At 41.3% G+C, this 16,656-nt stretch overlaps 1 protein-coding gene across 8 annotated transcripts in view; it reads right to left on the bottom strand.

Moving 5' to 3' along the window:
* Positions 1-16,656, bottom strand: part of TRPM3 (transient receptor potential cation channel subfamily M member 3) — a 449,063-nt gene that overhangs the window by 49,644 nt on the left and 382,763 nt on the right. For 5 of the 8 annotated variants that reach the window (XM_063319668.1, XM_063319666.1, XM_063319671.1 and 2 more), the window contains 5 exons: positions 11,759-11,859; positions 9,832-9,966; positions 7,192-7,242; positions 756-791; positions 472-612 (listed from right to left, as the gene is read on the bottom strand). In XM_063319668.1, coding sequence (XP_063175738.1) covers positions 472-612; positions 756-791; positions 7,192-7,242; positions 9,832-9,966; positions 11,759-11,859 — 464 coding nt within the window. The remainder of the gene's footprint in view (positions 1-471; positions 613-755; positions 792-7,191; positions 7,243-9,831; positions 9,967-11,758; positions 11,860-16,656) is intronic. The other 3 variants (XM_063319672.1, XM_063319670.1, XM_063319674.1) reach the window with 1 other exon arrangement.

Raw genomic sequence — 16,656 nt, 5'->3', positions numbered from 1 at the left:
ACATTTTTATTGACTGCTGTGGAGCTGCCCTGTATGTTAGTTCAGTGTGTGTGAAATCGCTACTCAAATGCTTTTCTTGATGGAGTGACTAAGGGAAGGAAGTCCCTCCCAGCAGCTGCAATTACTACCTTCCCTCTCAAAAGTGAAGAATGCAAGCGCAGGGAAACAAACAAACCAACCCATTTCAGGTGTTCGGCTGTAACCGTTTCACAGAGCCAGAGGGGACTGTCTTATGTCCCAATAATTTTTTCATTAAATTCATAAAGAATGTAGCTTGCATCAGTGGCTGGCTTGTGGTATGTTGTGGTGAAATAGCTGCTATGTATGTAATGGAAATGACTCTGTAGACTGTGTAGTGTGTGCACATGGATCCCCCCAGTCTGGAGCCATCTAAGAAGCTATGTTAATCCCTGCCAGTGAGTAGGGATTACCTACTGCAGTCATATAGATGGCCAATAACTTGCTCCTTACCCTTTTGGGCCCAAATAAATTGTGGTACAGTGTTCTGAACCGCTTTCGGGTGTAATTGCAGCGATATGCTCCTCCCATCAGGTACTCGATCACCAAACCGATATCAATCAGACTTATCCGATAATCAGGGGGTAAGTTTCCCTGCAATGAAAATAAGAAGGATGGTGGGGGAGGAAGAAATGCTTATTACTGGCATTGTTAAATATACTTTATAGTGATATTAGAATAAAACAATTTAAATAGGTAAAAGAGGAATGTATTATTATGCTGGTTAATTAATTCACCTTAAAATAGATCCAACCGAAACCTGGATATTCTCGCTTGGAAAGAAGACATAAGTTAAATAAGAAGGTGAAGAACTTGTTGGAAGTAACAGAAGATAACGTCAGTACACAGTACTCATATTCTTCAGCTGAGGAAACAAGGAACATGACTGCAGAACAAAAAGCACGAGGATCAGCACACTTGAAAGGTCAGGCACAGTTGCTGGACTCTAGTCCTGCAAGACAGCACCTTTTCTGCACCATCTGTCCCCCACAACTCTTGCCCTGGCATCTCACTTCTCTGCTGGCATCTCACACCTCTGCTGGCATCTCTTTGGACTGCCTCATCTGCACTGCCAAGGCATGGTGAAGTGACATCATGCGATATCATTTGTTCGCATGGAACCAGATCCTGTGTGTGATCTTCCATCCTGCAGTTTTTCCTTCCCATGTTCCAGGAAGGGAAGGGCAGGGGGGAAAGAGCTGTGTTATCTATTCTAGAGGACTTGCATAGCGCATGAGTTATTATTATTGCTACACACTAGAGGCAGGGAGAGTCTGTTAGCATTTGTTCTTGGGGTTATGTACAGAGACACACATATCTTTGCTTAAATTCCACTCCTACTATGAGGAAAGTACCTGTATGTATGAAAATAAGTATGAAAGTATAAAATACCTTGGTATTTTGTTCAAGAAGAAAACTCCAGGCCTAGCAATTTTCCTAGATGGTCCCTCCTTGAACTCCCAACATATTTTACTGAAAGCCCCTCTAAGCACTGTAATCTTACTACCAGATTTCCAGCAGTGCCAGGGAGATTGTGTCCCAAGAGATGAACCGTGCTTGTAGCAGGGATCATTAGCAGGATCCTGGAAAAGACATCACACACTTGCTCTTCTGTTTCTTTTCCTTTCTTGTCCTCTGTTAAATATAATATATATGTACAATGTCTTCAGCATGCGCCTTTTATTTTGACAGGAAAAAAAAGGATAAATATGCCTGCGTCTTATTTCCCTCACTTTGTGAACTCCCTTGCACGTATCTTCCTTCTCTTCACTGTCAAGCCTAAAAACAGCAACGCTAAGGTTATGAGTTCTCCAATACTTATGGCTTGGAAAGCTATGAAGAAAGATCTGAGTAACAGATTGTCTTGTACTGCATATGAATCTAAGTCTGCCTTTAAGTTAACTGGGCATTTCCATTCCCCAGTAGCAGTAAGCCTGATGTGAAACCTAGCAGGCCAGAACAATTTTGTGGGGGGCTGGTCTCACGGATGTGCCAGTGAAGTGCTCTTGGGGGTCTCTGTCAATGGAAGAACAAAATCCATGTGCTTTTCTGTTCTCCCCAGGGAGCTCCACAAGGAAAAATCCAATCACTTGACAGGAGGAAGGCAATGCCCCAAATGAAAGTTTGCCTCCTTCTCTAATTCACTGCCTCCAAATTGTTCGGACGACAGTTTCTGGTTCAGCGAGCAGTTCCCTAACAGAAAAGAAGGCCTGATTCAGCAAATTGTGAATAGGTCACCCAGACCTAGAGATCTCATTAAGAACCCTGCAGATTTACATCATTCTGTCCTGCGTGTCATTCTGCAAGGGATGTGGCTACAAATTAAAGGTGGAAAGAGAGGTAAATTATCCTTTTGTGAACTGTGTGTGGTAGCCTTAGAAAAAGAGAAAATCACGCTAATAAAAAAATAACTTGTATAGTCAACATTGCAGAAGGACCAGGAAATTGTAATTGTTAGCTTCAAAATTTGTTCAGTCCACTGTAATGAAATAATCACATTTTCTCTAATGATATACACCACAGATTATAGTTAGTCTGTAGCTCTTTTTATGTGATCATCAAAAGAAGGTTAGTGATTTGCATGGAAAAATGTTCTGACTGCCACGTCTTGCTGGAAATATCTGTATGTCTGCAGATATCTGCCTGGCTTCTCTGCAGATGTGCTTATTAGATTCAGAGCAGAGAAACACTAATGGAGAGCAGATGGCAAAGAGCTCTGCAAGAAGAGATGAAATGGATGCAAAGGTCCTCTTTCCTCTTCTACTTCAGCCAGGAAGAGCAACGTTTATTTCCCTCCCTGCTCACCACGGCACACACAGCATGCCGAAAGGTTGAGGAAGGAGAGAGGGAGGTAGTGCTGTGATGTGCCATGCCTAGCAACGGGCTGGGATTCAAAGGGACAGAAGATCAAGAAAATGTAGTGGCCAAAGGTGAGCTGCCAACTCTCTTTCAGTAATGATGTCCCTTAGCAAACCCTTTTGCATTCTTCCAGCTCTTGGCTAATCTGATGGGTGGGAGAATCACTATGGTCCGCAGGTCTGCCTGTCAGCCTAGTTTATTTGATCCCAGTCATTTTTATTCTGAACTGTTTGAAGAAAAATGATGTAAATCTAAAATTTAAATCCTGCTAGTTGTTTGTTTGTTTGTGTGTCCCCCCCCCCAAATGTTCTTCTCTCTCCAGAATGGTTAAGACAATGACAGTGTTTGGTTTTTCCCTCAAAATGTTCTTTTCTTTCCAGAATGATTAAGACAGTGAGTTTTCCTAGAACAAGGATGAAGGCACTGGCAGAAGTGGGAGTTGTAGCTCCAAGACAGAGTTGTAGTTCTTCAACAGACTCCTGCTGTCTTAATGTAAGACACTAAAACTAAATGCTTTGATGTTGTTAAGTGGCAAAAAATACTTGTGCAATTAAGAAAGCACAGCTGGCATCAGGGCGCTGCATGTGTTAGAAAGCATGAGTTTCTTTATGTAGTTCTTCTGATTTCTAAAATTTCATAAAGGGATATAGATGAAAAATTTCCAGTAGAGTAACTTTAATAAAAGATGCATCTAAACCTCCCAGATAATATTGAGACATTTTACTAAAGAAAACTCATATATTCCCAGTAGAAATATACATTTTGTAGACATAGGCATATGTATGGCTCCATGCTAACACACAATTACTTTTCCAAAGTGAGCAGCCCTAGTAAGGCCAATCGGACCATCCTTGTAAAAGGAGTTATGCACGTGCCAAAGCATTTGCCGTATCAGCAGACACCTTGAACTACCCTGGCAGCGGTGAGTCTGCTTGTAAATGAAGGACAGTGGTGCAAGTGGGCCAGAGCGCCTCCAAAACCAGCAAAAATTTGGATGGGCTAATTCTAGTACAGCCAAGGTCTTCAGGAATGGCAGAGGAGAAGGTCTGATTTTTGGGCATGATAGCCACCCCAGTCAGTAATCGATTAACGTTTTAATGCCGGGACAAGTTCTTTAGTGCTAATGCGTTATTCTTTTCCTGAAGAAACGTCAACTTTAAACTGTAGCTAATCAATTATAGTATTTTTTCATTTCAAGTGCACTCTTATATTCAGCAGGTATCAACTCTCTCATTTTGCATGCTGAGGAAAACATAATACTTTCAAAATTCTGTATATTGCCTGTTAGTTCTCTGGAAATGTAGACATACAGTGGCAGCCCGAAATAAAGAACTTTGAAAACATATCACCCCAGTGTGGGATTAAAATATATGGATTACATACAGGTTTGGGTTTGTTGGTTTTTTTTTTTTTTGATTAAAGAAAACATTAATCTGTTAATTTCTTTTATCTTCATTCGGTAGTTGAGCCAGCGAAGGGTTTTTTAAAAACAACCTGCAGAGGGCACCCTCCACTTATCACAGAATGTCGAGCACGGCCACTGTTTCTTCCTGCTTAGTCTGGATGCATCGGTTTGCACGGTCTAGGGAAGGATGCCAACCCTGTAGTTCAAATTCCGTACCCCTGACAGGAGATGTCAAAAAGCCAAAAGATGCAAGCAGATTTGTCCCCGTATATAGTTATGGAATTGAGAGAATCAAAGAGATAGATGAGCACAGTTGTCTCTAAAGCAGAGTCATTAAGGAGTACTTTGTCTTGTTAATTGATAGAGGCAGAATTTAAGCGAACTCTGATTACACTTAATTCTTAAAGACCGCGTCTCCAGGCGTTTACAATATGCTGCCCAGGCTAGCAGTCTTCACAGTGATATTTGGAAATCCAAAAGGAAAATAAACTGTTATCTTACACGTTTGTGCGTGTGTGTGCGTGCGCATGTGGACATATATGTCTGTATGCTGCCACAAGCAGGATGCGGTAATGTGACTTCTGTTCAAATTCCTTGCTGTAGTAAGCAGGCTGGGTGGTCTTTCAAACAAGAAAACCCCTCCTAGTGATTTATATAGCTATTAATACAATAGTAGTAAATTAAATAATTCTTCTGTGACTAGCAAGCATCCGTTTTCTATTTGAGAATTCACAATGATGCAGATGTAAATAACCTTTTATAGCATACATCCTTTAAATAGTGTAGGTTTTAAAATTGGGTTATATGCATGAAAGGCCCAGAGTATGCATACACTTTAAGTGTTGTCTTAAGGTGACATATTACATTTTTTGTATTTATATTTTGTGATACTGTAATTAAATCTGAGAGGTTAGGTATCTGGCATCAAAATAGATAGAAACTCAAGAAACTGGCATCAGCAGTGTGGTCTGGTTTTCATGCACAGTGGGCCACTTAACTGTCAGATAGTGGTGTTCATTAAGAAGTTATTTCCAAGGAGGCGTTTTCATTTAAACTGTTGTCAGATCTGCTGACTGATTTACAGCTTGGTTGACTGGTGAGGGATCTGCTCGGATGGCAGGGCTATGGCGAGCTGTCACTTTTCTCCAAGTGAACCACGAATGTTCCTCATCACTGACAAAATGAGAGATACAGCCCTAGAGGTGCAGTTTTCTGAGGAAGGTGCTTGAGGGCTGCACCGGGCCATTTGTTTTTAAAGTCCTTACCTATATTCTAATAAGAGTACATATGGACTTCATGTAGTGGGAATTACTGAAGAGTTTAGATATGGACAGAGGAAACACAGATGAATTTATAGAAAAATGACCATCACCTAACATTTAGCAATCACTTCGGAAAAAATAATGTCATTAAATATAGTGCAAGTTTATTTAATGCCAAGGTCTATCAATATATACCTACCTACCTATATAACTTTGCCTATTTTGATGCCTTTTTTTCAAGAACTCTTTTAAAAAGGCACCTTTTTTTAGGGACTCAGAAAAAAAATATTGATATTATTTAGTCGCTCAACATACAAATTGCTATGCCTTTGAAGGAGGACTCGGAAAGATGATGCTGGGGGAGAGAAGGAGTTTGAAAAGGAATACATTTTAAAGTAAGATGACAGGTGATGCTTGTTTCTAACCCTTATAGGCACATAATAACTGCACATCTAGTAAAAAAAAATTCTGGTAACTTGAGCTTCAAGAGAAGCAGCCACTCTGAATGCATTCTAGCTTTACTCTGCTCCATGCAAAGGGATTTTTGAGTAAGAGCAGTTGCAGTTTCTTCTGTAGGCATTTCACACTTTCTGATGGTCACTTAATATACCGTATATAATTGAACAATGAACATGCCATGTAACACACTAACCAAAGAAAACCACCAGAACCTCCCTAAATATAACTACTGATTATTCTGTAGCATTATTTAACAGAAAGATGACATATGAAGCATTGCCACTCGCCTCCTGTAGTTGGCTTCGATTCTGCTTAGCTGTCAGTGGCAGAAGAAACCACCAAAACCTGTGCTCTTACAAAAAAAATCTCCATTCCTTTTTCAATCTTCTACTGAGTCCCATGTACAGAAATCTTTCTCAAGTGTGCTACCCTTGAGGTCCGTCTTATGTAACGTGCAGGTCGTAATCTGCACATGCTTTGGGAGAATATTCAAGCTGATGAGGTCAGCTACAAACTCAATCTCCTTGCTTGATCCCTATATTTAGAGGATAAGGGATTTTAATTCATTGTGGCTGCTCTAACACTTTTAATCCTGAACACATTGCTAAAGGTATTTGGTATCTCCTTCCTGTCACTATACCTTTCTGTGTTTCTGTCCTGCCCTCCAAATCACTCCTTATAATTCAAGATACTTGAAATTAACTTGATAAGGGCACAGGGGAAGGTTGCACTACTTCTTTTTGTATATATGTGGTGAGGAAGATGGCTACAATATACCACACAACACAGAACGAAGAACTGTTCCAACAAATTAGGAACTGGCACAAGGATATAGGCTATTTTACAGGCTTGGAAGTAAACTAACAACATGGAAATTAGCTTTGACAACAGTTGCAGGTATGGAAAAATACAGTTAACAGCATAAATCCACATGGTATGTAATAGCCTACAATTATGCTAGCAGAAGCACTATCACCCAGGCATCTAAAACCACAGAGAAAGCAAGCCAAATAACTTGCTAATTGTGCTTTGTATGCAAAAAGTTCATGTTTGGTACATACAAATAGGACATTCTGTAATGGCAGGGGAGGGAAAAGAGACTGAAAGCTCATGCAAAACAGAGATCGTATCTAGCTACAAAAAGCAATCATAGCATTATCTCCAACCTACCGTCTATTGGACTCTTACCTTTTTGACATCCCTGACTAGATGATACAGAGTGTTGGACGGTCCGTGTCTCTGCAAAGGACAAATAAAGAAGAATAAAATAGTTTTGCATTGTCCAAAGACCTGCAAGATGGAAATCGTGAAACAGCTTTCTCACCTTAGTAGTTTAAAAATCAGGCAACTGAGACCACTTCAGTTGTACATTTAGCAATTAAAAAAAAAGTAAAATCAATTACAAAAGCATTATTTGACCTGACTTCTCTTTCGTAAAAACCCTTTAAGTAAGAAAACCACAAGAACTGCCACAATGGATGAAAACTAAGGTCCTATATCCCAGATAAGGATTCTGGCTTAGGCAAAGCAGAAGACCAGCACAACATGCACAGCCTCTGGGGGAGAGCGGAAGGAAAAACCGCTGCTTAAGCGTCAGCCTTCATGCACTCATGATCTCTGCTTCCACCGTTGGTGGCTCAGAGAACCTCTGAGGCTGTCTCGTCTGAAAGCCACTAACAGCATGCCCAGTCCACGAATCTGTCCAGTCTTGACTCCACCTGACATGCAAAACATCCTGCAGCAGACTCCCACAATTTCAATTTTATGTTATGTGGAGAAGTACTTTCTTTTCTGTTGTGTTTTTGACTGTTACTGATATTTTAAGATACTTTTATTGGAAGTCTCCTTGGCTGTAACTGATGATAGATGCATATGTGCAGAGGCAGTGTTTCCATATTCCATTGCTCTGCACTTGCCAACACTTAATTTTATGTAACCCCATCACCGAGCATGATGAGACTTTCCTGTGATTCTTCATATGCTGCTTCAGATTTGCCTATCCTGAGTGTCACCAGCAGACACTGTCCCTTGAGTAGTCACTATTTTTTAGATCATCTCTAAACAGGCTGAACAGCAGTGGTCCCAGGGCAGGGTCATCCAAGTGATACCAGACCATGTACTCCTACCCTCTGTTTTCTGTCCTTCAAGTAGTTTTTAAACCATGAATGCCCCTTATCTTCTATGCCATGACAGCTAAATTGCTGTAATAACCTTTGAGGTTTTCAGATGTTGCCAAACAGTTTTTACAAAAATGGGTTGACCAAGTGCAACATCCTTATTCTCTTGCATGTTGACTTCGGAAATGGTAGCAAATTTCTAAGGCTTAACATTTTCCTACAGAAGCCAGATAAACTCTTTCTTGACATAAAATTGATCCCCTTGCATATTAATTTTATTCTTTCTTGTATTTTTACAAATTTGCCGTGGCAGAAGTCAGATTCACTGGTTTGTAGCTTCTCAGGTCACTCTCAGAGCTCATGTTGAAATTTGATATTTTTTAACTGGCCTTGCAATTTTTTTTGGTTCTAAGGCTATTATGGATGCACTAGGTCATATGTCATAATTGGTAATCTAGGCGTGTCACAGCCTGGGTCTTTTGGAACTCTTGCATAAATAATTTATGGTGATTTCTATAGCTTACAATAAATTTGTTCAAAACGGCCTTTTTTTAGCTGTAAAACTGAAGATTTTCCTCAAACTTACTCCCTGTAAAAAACTGGCTTTAGTACAAGAACTACAATGCTTATCTCTGTAGCAAGAAAGCACACAGGCTTTCTGTTCTTAATACATAGATGCTAGTTGATAGGCAAAGTTTAATCTTATCAAAGTTCAGATGGGAATCTGTCTCAAGGGTGGCACAGATACCTGTTCCTCTAGAGTTTGTGCAAATTTAATGAGTTCTTTTCATATTTGATATTTTTGAACGACTGACTTCTGGTCACCATCAGTATGAAGCATCTCTGGATAACAGCCCAGTGTGGTAGCTTATGCTGGCAGGGCTTTCAAAAGTACTGGCAGAAGACGACTTTTTGAAAAGTGCTATGCACTATATCACAACCTCTCTCCAACAGACAGAACTAGCAATCCTAAGAACTAGACGATGTTTTAAGATTTTTTCCATATCACTTAAGAAATCTGTACGTATTGGTTTCTCTCAGTAGGCAATAATGATGTGAATGCTGGAATGTGTTCTGCAGTTGTGAACTCAGAAGAAATTTAAACCCGCACAGTTTTATGTTCATTTTAAGGTCAAAGATATAAAACTTGCAAACAGGCTTTTAAAAGTTGAAACTATTATTTTTGGAACGTTCAGTGAGGACATGGGGAACTCCTTCACTGTAACAGACCTCCTGAAGTCATCAGATTTCAACTTCAAATTCAGATTATTATCCCAAGAAGTTTGCTTGTATTTGTTTTCCAGTGGCTGAGTTTGATTAACAGTTGCAAGATTTTTCTGAAACCATAAGGGTTTATACTGTCAGGAGCTATATATCACAATCCTGCAGGTCCTAAATTGCCAGTTACTGTCTTCCAGCCAGTACCATCTGCCCAAATCTCAGATTATGTTGGAATTACAATGACCAGAAATCAGCTGGTACTGTGTGTGGCTGAATACACGCCTTACAAAATCCATATAGCAGATTAGGTGGGCAAGACACAATGGGCTCCATTATATGAGAGACAAAGCTAAGACACAATGTGCACTCCTAACATGGAAAATTTCTGCAGTAGGTGCTGGCCGCCTTGTGCATCATCATGTCGTTGCAATAGAGTGGAAGATAGAGCAACGAATATAGAGATAGAAAATGTGCCTTAGGTTGGCCCTACCGTGTTGTATAATTCCTCTAGCCGGGAGATGGTGAGAAAACGATGCATGCTTACTCCATTTTCTATGAGTAATTTCACAAAATCCACTCTGTCCAACACCAGTGCATCCAGCATCGCTTGCTCAAGGGAGCCCACCTGCAAAGCAAGCGATTAATTCAGGCCATTCCTGGACATCGCAGGCCGTATCCGTCTGGACCAGTCACCCTGGCATAAGCAGGGAAACCTGGCAAAATACTGAAGGTTGCTCTGCTAAGCTTAAAATAGGACAATCACAGTTTTAGTCTATATTGGTTTCTCTGGTTCGGGGCAGCATCTCAAAGATGAGTGTCAGAGTGTTAAGATTTATATACTCAAGGAAATCCAGATTAAGACTAAGGAACTGGAACCCAGGAAACTGGTGACCACACCTCCACGCTATTCACCATCTCATTATTATCTTTATTTCTTACTTCTCAGACAAACACTTTATTTATATTGGGTATATTTGTTATGTGCACACCCACTCACTTCAATTCTGACTTTACTAGCTTTTTCCTCTGTGTGGAAACTCAGGGAAACTTTGACGCTCAGGAAACAGAAATAGCTTCACAATTAGTATTGTTTGAAGGGTCAAATGCCAGAGGTGTTCTTATGCAAAACCTCTCCTTTTCTATCTCTTGCAGGTTGGGGAGTGTTAGAAGGGTGAGAAATTACCTCATAGTTCCAGCTTTGAGTCTGCAAAATGATTGCAGCTTGCAGCAGTTATGCAAATTTTTGCTATGATGTGGAGATGGAGCAACAACGATAAGGACAGTTTAGTACCATTGAAATCCCTCGTATGTTTTGATGCATACTTATGCCCGATATTGAAGACAAGATAAATAGTCTTGTTCACTCCATAAATGAAAAGGCAAGAATTTTTGTGAAACTGGCTTCAAGGGGCTGCATTTACTGCAAGGATATTTTAAAAGGAAGCTTTTCTTTTGTTATAATTTTTCCATGGGGAGCTGTAAATGCTCATGTAATGGTAGCATATGAAATTTTCATGACGGTGACAAAACAAATGTCACAGTAATGAATATTGTGATCCAAGTAAACCTTCCAAATGAAGATATGGTGGGCTTTAAGGAGCTATAGATAGAGACAGAGTCCTGGGGTTTTTTGTGTGTGTTTTTTTGTTTTTTTTTTTCTCCTGGATGATTTCTACCACTGTAAAAACTGCAGCACAAGTTGGGTGTTGACTACTCCTCCTCTGCCCCACACAGTATTCAATAATCCCTCTGTTTACAGCCCTCCCACTCCTGCAGAGAAGCTCTGCCCAGGGCAACAGTGTTGGCCAGGGAGCCTGTCCCTACAGTGGGCAGCTGGAGCGTAGGATGGGGCAGCAGAGAAGCAGGCAGATTGATGCACAGCAGCACGGGGCACGAAATTAACACCAGCTCAGGTTTGGAGCCACAGCACTTGTGTGGTAACATTGCTGATCAGCTCTCGTGGTCCACTTGAAGACCTCAATGTTTGTGCAGCGTGTTTTTGATCTCTGATCATCATCAAATTCAGTATTTGTGTATAAAAGTGTATTGCTTGAAGCACAAAGAAAATTTTTGCCCTTTCCTTTAATTTATAACCTAACATTTTAACATGGCTGTAAGCAGATACTTGTTTTTCTCAACTTGCTTGATGAGATAAATGTGTTGCTTCCCGTTTCTTTAAAGGTGTGTCTCAGTGTTAAGGCATCGCTAGATGTCACCGTTTCCTCGAACAAGCCAATATTAACATGTTTGTAACCGTGCTTGTCTTCGGTGGCTGCGAATGGGAACTTTGTGTTTGGCTGGAAGCATGACTCAGTGTATTTTAAACTGTGTTAAAACCACCCCTGCCAACAGGATGGATTTAATGTTGTGTAGGGTTTAAAGTGTTTTCAGGAGAAGATGCTGTATATATACTGTACCGGCCACTGTTGCCCGTAAATAAAGATCTGACTGCGGGCGATGTCTACTCTGTTCCAGGCTAATGCTAGGCTCAGCTGGTCTGGGGCAGATGCGTTAGCTCCTGTGTATACAGATAGGGATGCAGGGAGGAGAGGAGGAGAAAAAAGAAACAAGCCATATGTTAGACTCAGTCAACAGATCACCACCGTTATTCCTCTTTGTCAAAAGTCTCGCATATGTCCATGTCATTTCTGCAATTGATCTCACATTTAAAAAAACCCCAAACCTTCCGTTATCCCTGTAATAAAGTACTGGTTCTCAAATCTGAATCTATGGTTCTCAGATTTTCTCACAAACTTTAATTATTTCCTCACATCCCCCTTGAAAAATACAGTAGGTACACGTGATATAGGCAGACACAACTTGCAGTGGAGTGAACTGGTTTCCCTCCTCTCGGATGGGAAGCAAGAGCAGAAGCCAGAAGGGATAATGATCCAGCCACAGCAGTACGTGGGCGCACACACACACATGTATGCCCATGAGCGCACACGTGCACCCAGCGATTACAAACAGGTCCAACTCACACAGACCCCACCAATTTCAACAGTCATGCATTTTATGCACATCTTTTACGCATTCCCACCTGATAAGGTGGGGATCCTGCACAAGCATAGGAATTTCTCCTCTGTTTGTACTGAGGGGTCTTGGTGGGACAAACCTCCCTTCACACATGCAACTCTCACGTAAGCATGCTATAAAGCTGGTTTCAAGGTATAATATATCTGAGTTAAATAAGAAACTATGCAGATGGTAAGATGGGTTTGGAGGTATTTGTTTTTGGAAGGGAAGGTATGTTTTTCCCTGTCGTTTTAATGGACGCTGTGGGACATTCCTGCCCTGCTGTGCTTTTTTAATATTTCACTAAGGATTTCATGGTTATTAGCTGATTTGTAATAATAAAACAGTATTTGTGCTTCAGTGTCACAGGGAGAACTGGCCTGAATGAACTGATCAACCAAACAAATAAAGAGCCCTTTGACTTTTAACTACATAGCTGCTTGCAGCAATTAGGTGATGGTACAAAGGCTCATTTTTTGAAGGCCTCATACCTCCACTGTTTTCTTGTATTTATTAATTCTTATATCATGGAGTGAGGACAAACAAGAGCTTTTCATATCTTCAAAGCATTTCTGTCCCCATTTCAGTACTATTCAAAATCATGCACTGTTCCAGCTGAAAGTGGACTCTGAAATTGGAGGCACAGAAGACATAAAGCATAACACGCTGGCCGCTGAATTTCTCTGTGAAGGATCAGTTCAGCAGGCCTTCGTGAAGCTTAGCCTTAGAGTTTCATAATGAACTTTGCAGTCAGCTCGCTGCCATGAAACTTTGCCAAATACTTGGCAACATATACAATGATTATCTGGGAGATGGTGGACAGTAGATCATCCAGATCAATTTTATTTTATTACAGAAATGAGCTTTTATAAAAAGGTAAGGGATGCAGGAGCAGGGTGATAGAAAAAAATGAAGATGAGAAGAAAAAACAGTGAAAACAATAAAAGACCTTTCTAAGGTCACTAAGAAGTAACAGGAGCACCCCTTTGTGTAAGATACAGCTTCTCATTGCTCTATACTACGACACAGACAAAAGCTCTCACAGGTGACCTCATGGGGTATGTCAAAACCATCTGAACCTTTCTGAGTTTCTTATACAAGCAACATGCAACATTCAAGAACAGAAGATATTTACCTTTGGGAAGGGAAAAAATGTCTCTATAGTTTTACTTATAAAAAACAGAAAAAAACCTACCCACGATCGGTATGATAGTGTAAGTAAAGTACAGAGAGCAAGTTCTCCCCCGCTCTGAAGCAAACAACAGAACCTCTCAAAATGTCATTGGATCTCCTCCTTCCCATCCATGTGCCTGCAGGAGAAGCGAGAGCTTTGGCAGGTGCTCAGGCAAGCTGTCTGGTAAGCAGTGACGAAGGCACATGGATGAACTCCAAAACCCAGGGGCAGTGATGGCAGTCCCGCAGCCTGGCACCATTTTCTGCATGTAATGGGGGAGCTCCACCTCCTGCTTTTCCTAAGCTGACTGCAGCCTACAGGCTGGGCAGCCAGTGATGCAGCCTGGTTTAGAAACCATTTTGGATCAGGGTTGGATCCGATGGACTTGGGGAAGGAATTGGGCTACTTACACTGCCCTCAGTCCAGCCAAAACTCAAGCCAAGTCACAGAGGCTGCAGGTGAACATCTTCTGACCCTTGCAGTGAGCCTTCCCCAGTTTGTGTTGAGTGACGTAGCATTCCTGGGCCTTTTTGTGCTTTAGGAAGGACCCAGCTGCCAGATGAACACAGGGCCTCCTGCTGCATCTGATCATGTGAAAGAGCAGCTGGCATGGGGCACCAAGCAGTGGCTGCATCTCCAGAAAGGGCCCCAAGGCCAGCAGTTAATCAGAATTGTTTTCTTTGAGCATTCTTATTGCACTAAATACTGAGCAGAGGCGACAGCAAGCTATGGTCCAGCCTCTGTCCTTCCCACCTCCCTCCACAGTGTTTAAGGCTACCAGCAGTGGACAAGTTTTCCTGTGGGTGCATGTGCAGCCCCAGAGAGGATGGTCTTCTCAGGGCTTGTTACTGTAACCGTTCATTTCATTGTCTCACAGAGCGCTGCAGACATGTGGCAGTTGAAGGAAATGTATGGTTTCTCAAGGGGTTTTTGTACTCCAGGTCCAAACCAGTCATCAGTTAGGGTGTAGACTGGGCCCTACAGGTCTGCATGCTGGGTCTCTGATGCACGGGGTGGGATGAGTGCTCCCAGAGTGAGGTTTGTTACTGGAAAGCCCTTGCATCCTTTTCCTCTTCCCTGTCTTCCCTATGTGGTCTTCAGGTGAATGTGGATTACACTGGCATTACATAAGAGGAGAAGGAAAACAAAAGCTATAAAAGTTTGTATAGAGCAGCATATGGGCTGCAGATGCGGTTTAATCAGTTTTGTTCCAGGACGGACTGATGACTCTTGACTCAAATGAAAAAGAAAGTATTCAGGCTACTTCAGGTGGAATTCTGTCCACTGTTAAGAAGTAAAAAGAATTCCACTACCATAAGAAAAACTCCCTAGAACAAAGCTGAGGTGGGCTTTCTTAAGATACTGTCTCCTTTCAATAATTTCCTTGATTGCATTCAGTGCCACAGACCACATATTTGAGTCAGCAAGAAGAATCAAAAAAATGACCTCTCTGAGGACCCATCTTGCTCATGAGCATCACTGCAATGTACCCAAATCAAAGCCAAAGGATATTTGGGAAATTAAAAAAACACAGTAGAGTTAATAACCTACTACTCTCATCAACTCAAAACAGGGATCACAGTGGAACCCCTTCTTTGGCCCTTAACACTGTCAGTGGTGAGAAATTGGCATTTCTGCTCCCTGCATTTCTGTTTCATCCTGTCTTATGTCAAGATTCTCTGCTTAGTTGTGTTGTATTATTGCAATTACAGTAGTATACTTACTGCTTTAAATAGTGTTTTAGGCAATATGACTAACATCTATGTAATATTTTCTCACTATCCTGGTGTCTGGCTGAGCATAAGATACATTCAAAAGAAAGTTGTCAGACAATATGACTAGTGTCTGCAGTGTGACTCTTCCTTCGTTTCATCTGCTCTTAGAAGAAAAGTTGCATTTGGGGTACAATGCGTTGATTTGTCAGTATTTTATTTCAGTATAGATATTGCTGGATATAGATAGACAATGCAAGGGTGGTGCAAAGTTGAACGAACAAGAAGGAGATCTGGGTCAGCTGTTGGCTCCTGCAGTTGTTAACTTCATACTCTTAGGTGTCCATTCAGGAGTGCTTTGATATCTTGCATAGATTCTTCTGGTAAAAAGTCAGATGGTCTATCCAGTATCTTGGACCAAAAATGCAATACTCCTTGATGATAAAGCCTGGGACCATAAACTTGGCTCTGTATCCTAGGTGAGCAAGGGTACATGTCAGCCAATAAGCGTTGCGTCCTTGCAGGATCCCAGATTACTAAAGAGTTAGGCTACAGGCTTTTATGTACTGGCTAAAGTTTACTGTGATCAATGTAAAGCTCTAAAGGATTCTCCTGGGATAGTCTATGATACTTATCGCTCAGGAATCTGGAAAGCTGAAATGACACAAAACTGATCTATCTAGACAGAAATGGGTTTTGGAGACTCATTTCCACAGTGGTTCTAAGCATGCCCTTCCAACCAAAATGGTTCTATGATTCTATGCCAGTGTCCTCTTTGCATCAGCGTTTGAAGAAAAGAATTAGATTAGGGAAAATTGCAATCCAAATTAACTTTCTGCTTTGCATCTCAGCAGGTCTTACGTTGTCTTCTGCTTCAGCAGCTCCTTGGTGAAAAGGCTGTGTTTCCACTGCATTTGCTACAAACATCTTTCTGGAATTTAGCAAATCAATTGACAATAACAAAGCTGATCGACAGCAAAAACAGCTACAAGGGCAGTAACCAGGTATCTGGCCAAACTCTGAAATCCTCTGGTGTCAGTGATTTCAGGGTTGGCAGACCATCACACTGTTTTCCAGGACCATCTGATACCACATGATGGCTGTTCAGTGAGCATGAACCATGACTTATTCACAGGCCGGAAAGTATGCAGGGACATCAGAACCGCATTAGCCTAACATGGCTTATCTCAGAGGGTTACATGGCGGTAATATTTCTATATGCATACACTACACAGCACCTCTTTCCCAATGCTAACAATTGCACTGGGAAGGCTTCTGGAGCACCAGATGAAACATGGATGGTGCTGCTAGTATGCTCCAGACACTGCAACAGCTTCGTGAACTAGGATCTTTGATGCCACTTCAAAACAATTATATTTTAGAACATCTCCATATGCTGTCTTTAACTTCCCTG

The sequence above is a fragment of the Chroicocephalus ridibundus genome, chromosome Z, assembly GCF_963924245.1.
Source record: "Chroicocephalus ridibundus chromosome Z, bChrRid1.1, whole genome shotgun sequence".
NCBI classification, from domain to species: Eukaryota; Metazoa; Chordata; class Aves; order Charadriiformes; family Laridae; genus Chroicocephalus; species Chroicocephalus ridibundus.
Note: the sequence above shows the minus strand (reverse complement) of the source record. Positions and strands in the feature narration are given on the sequence as shown.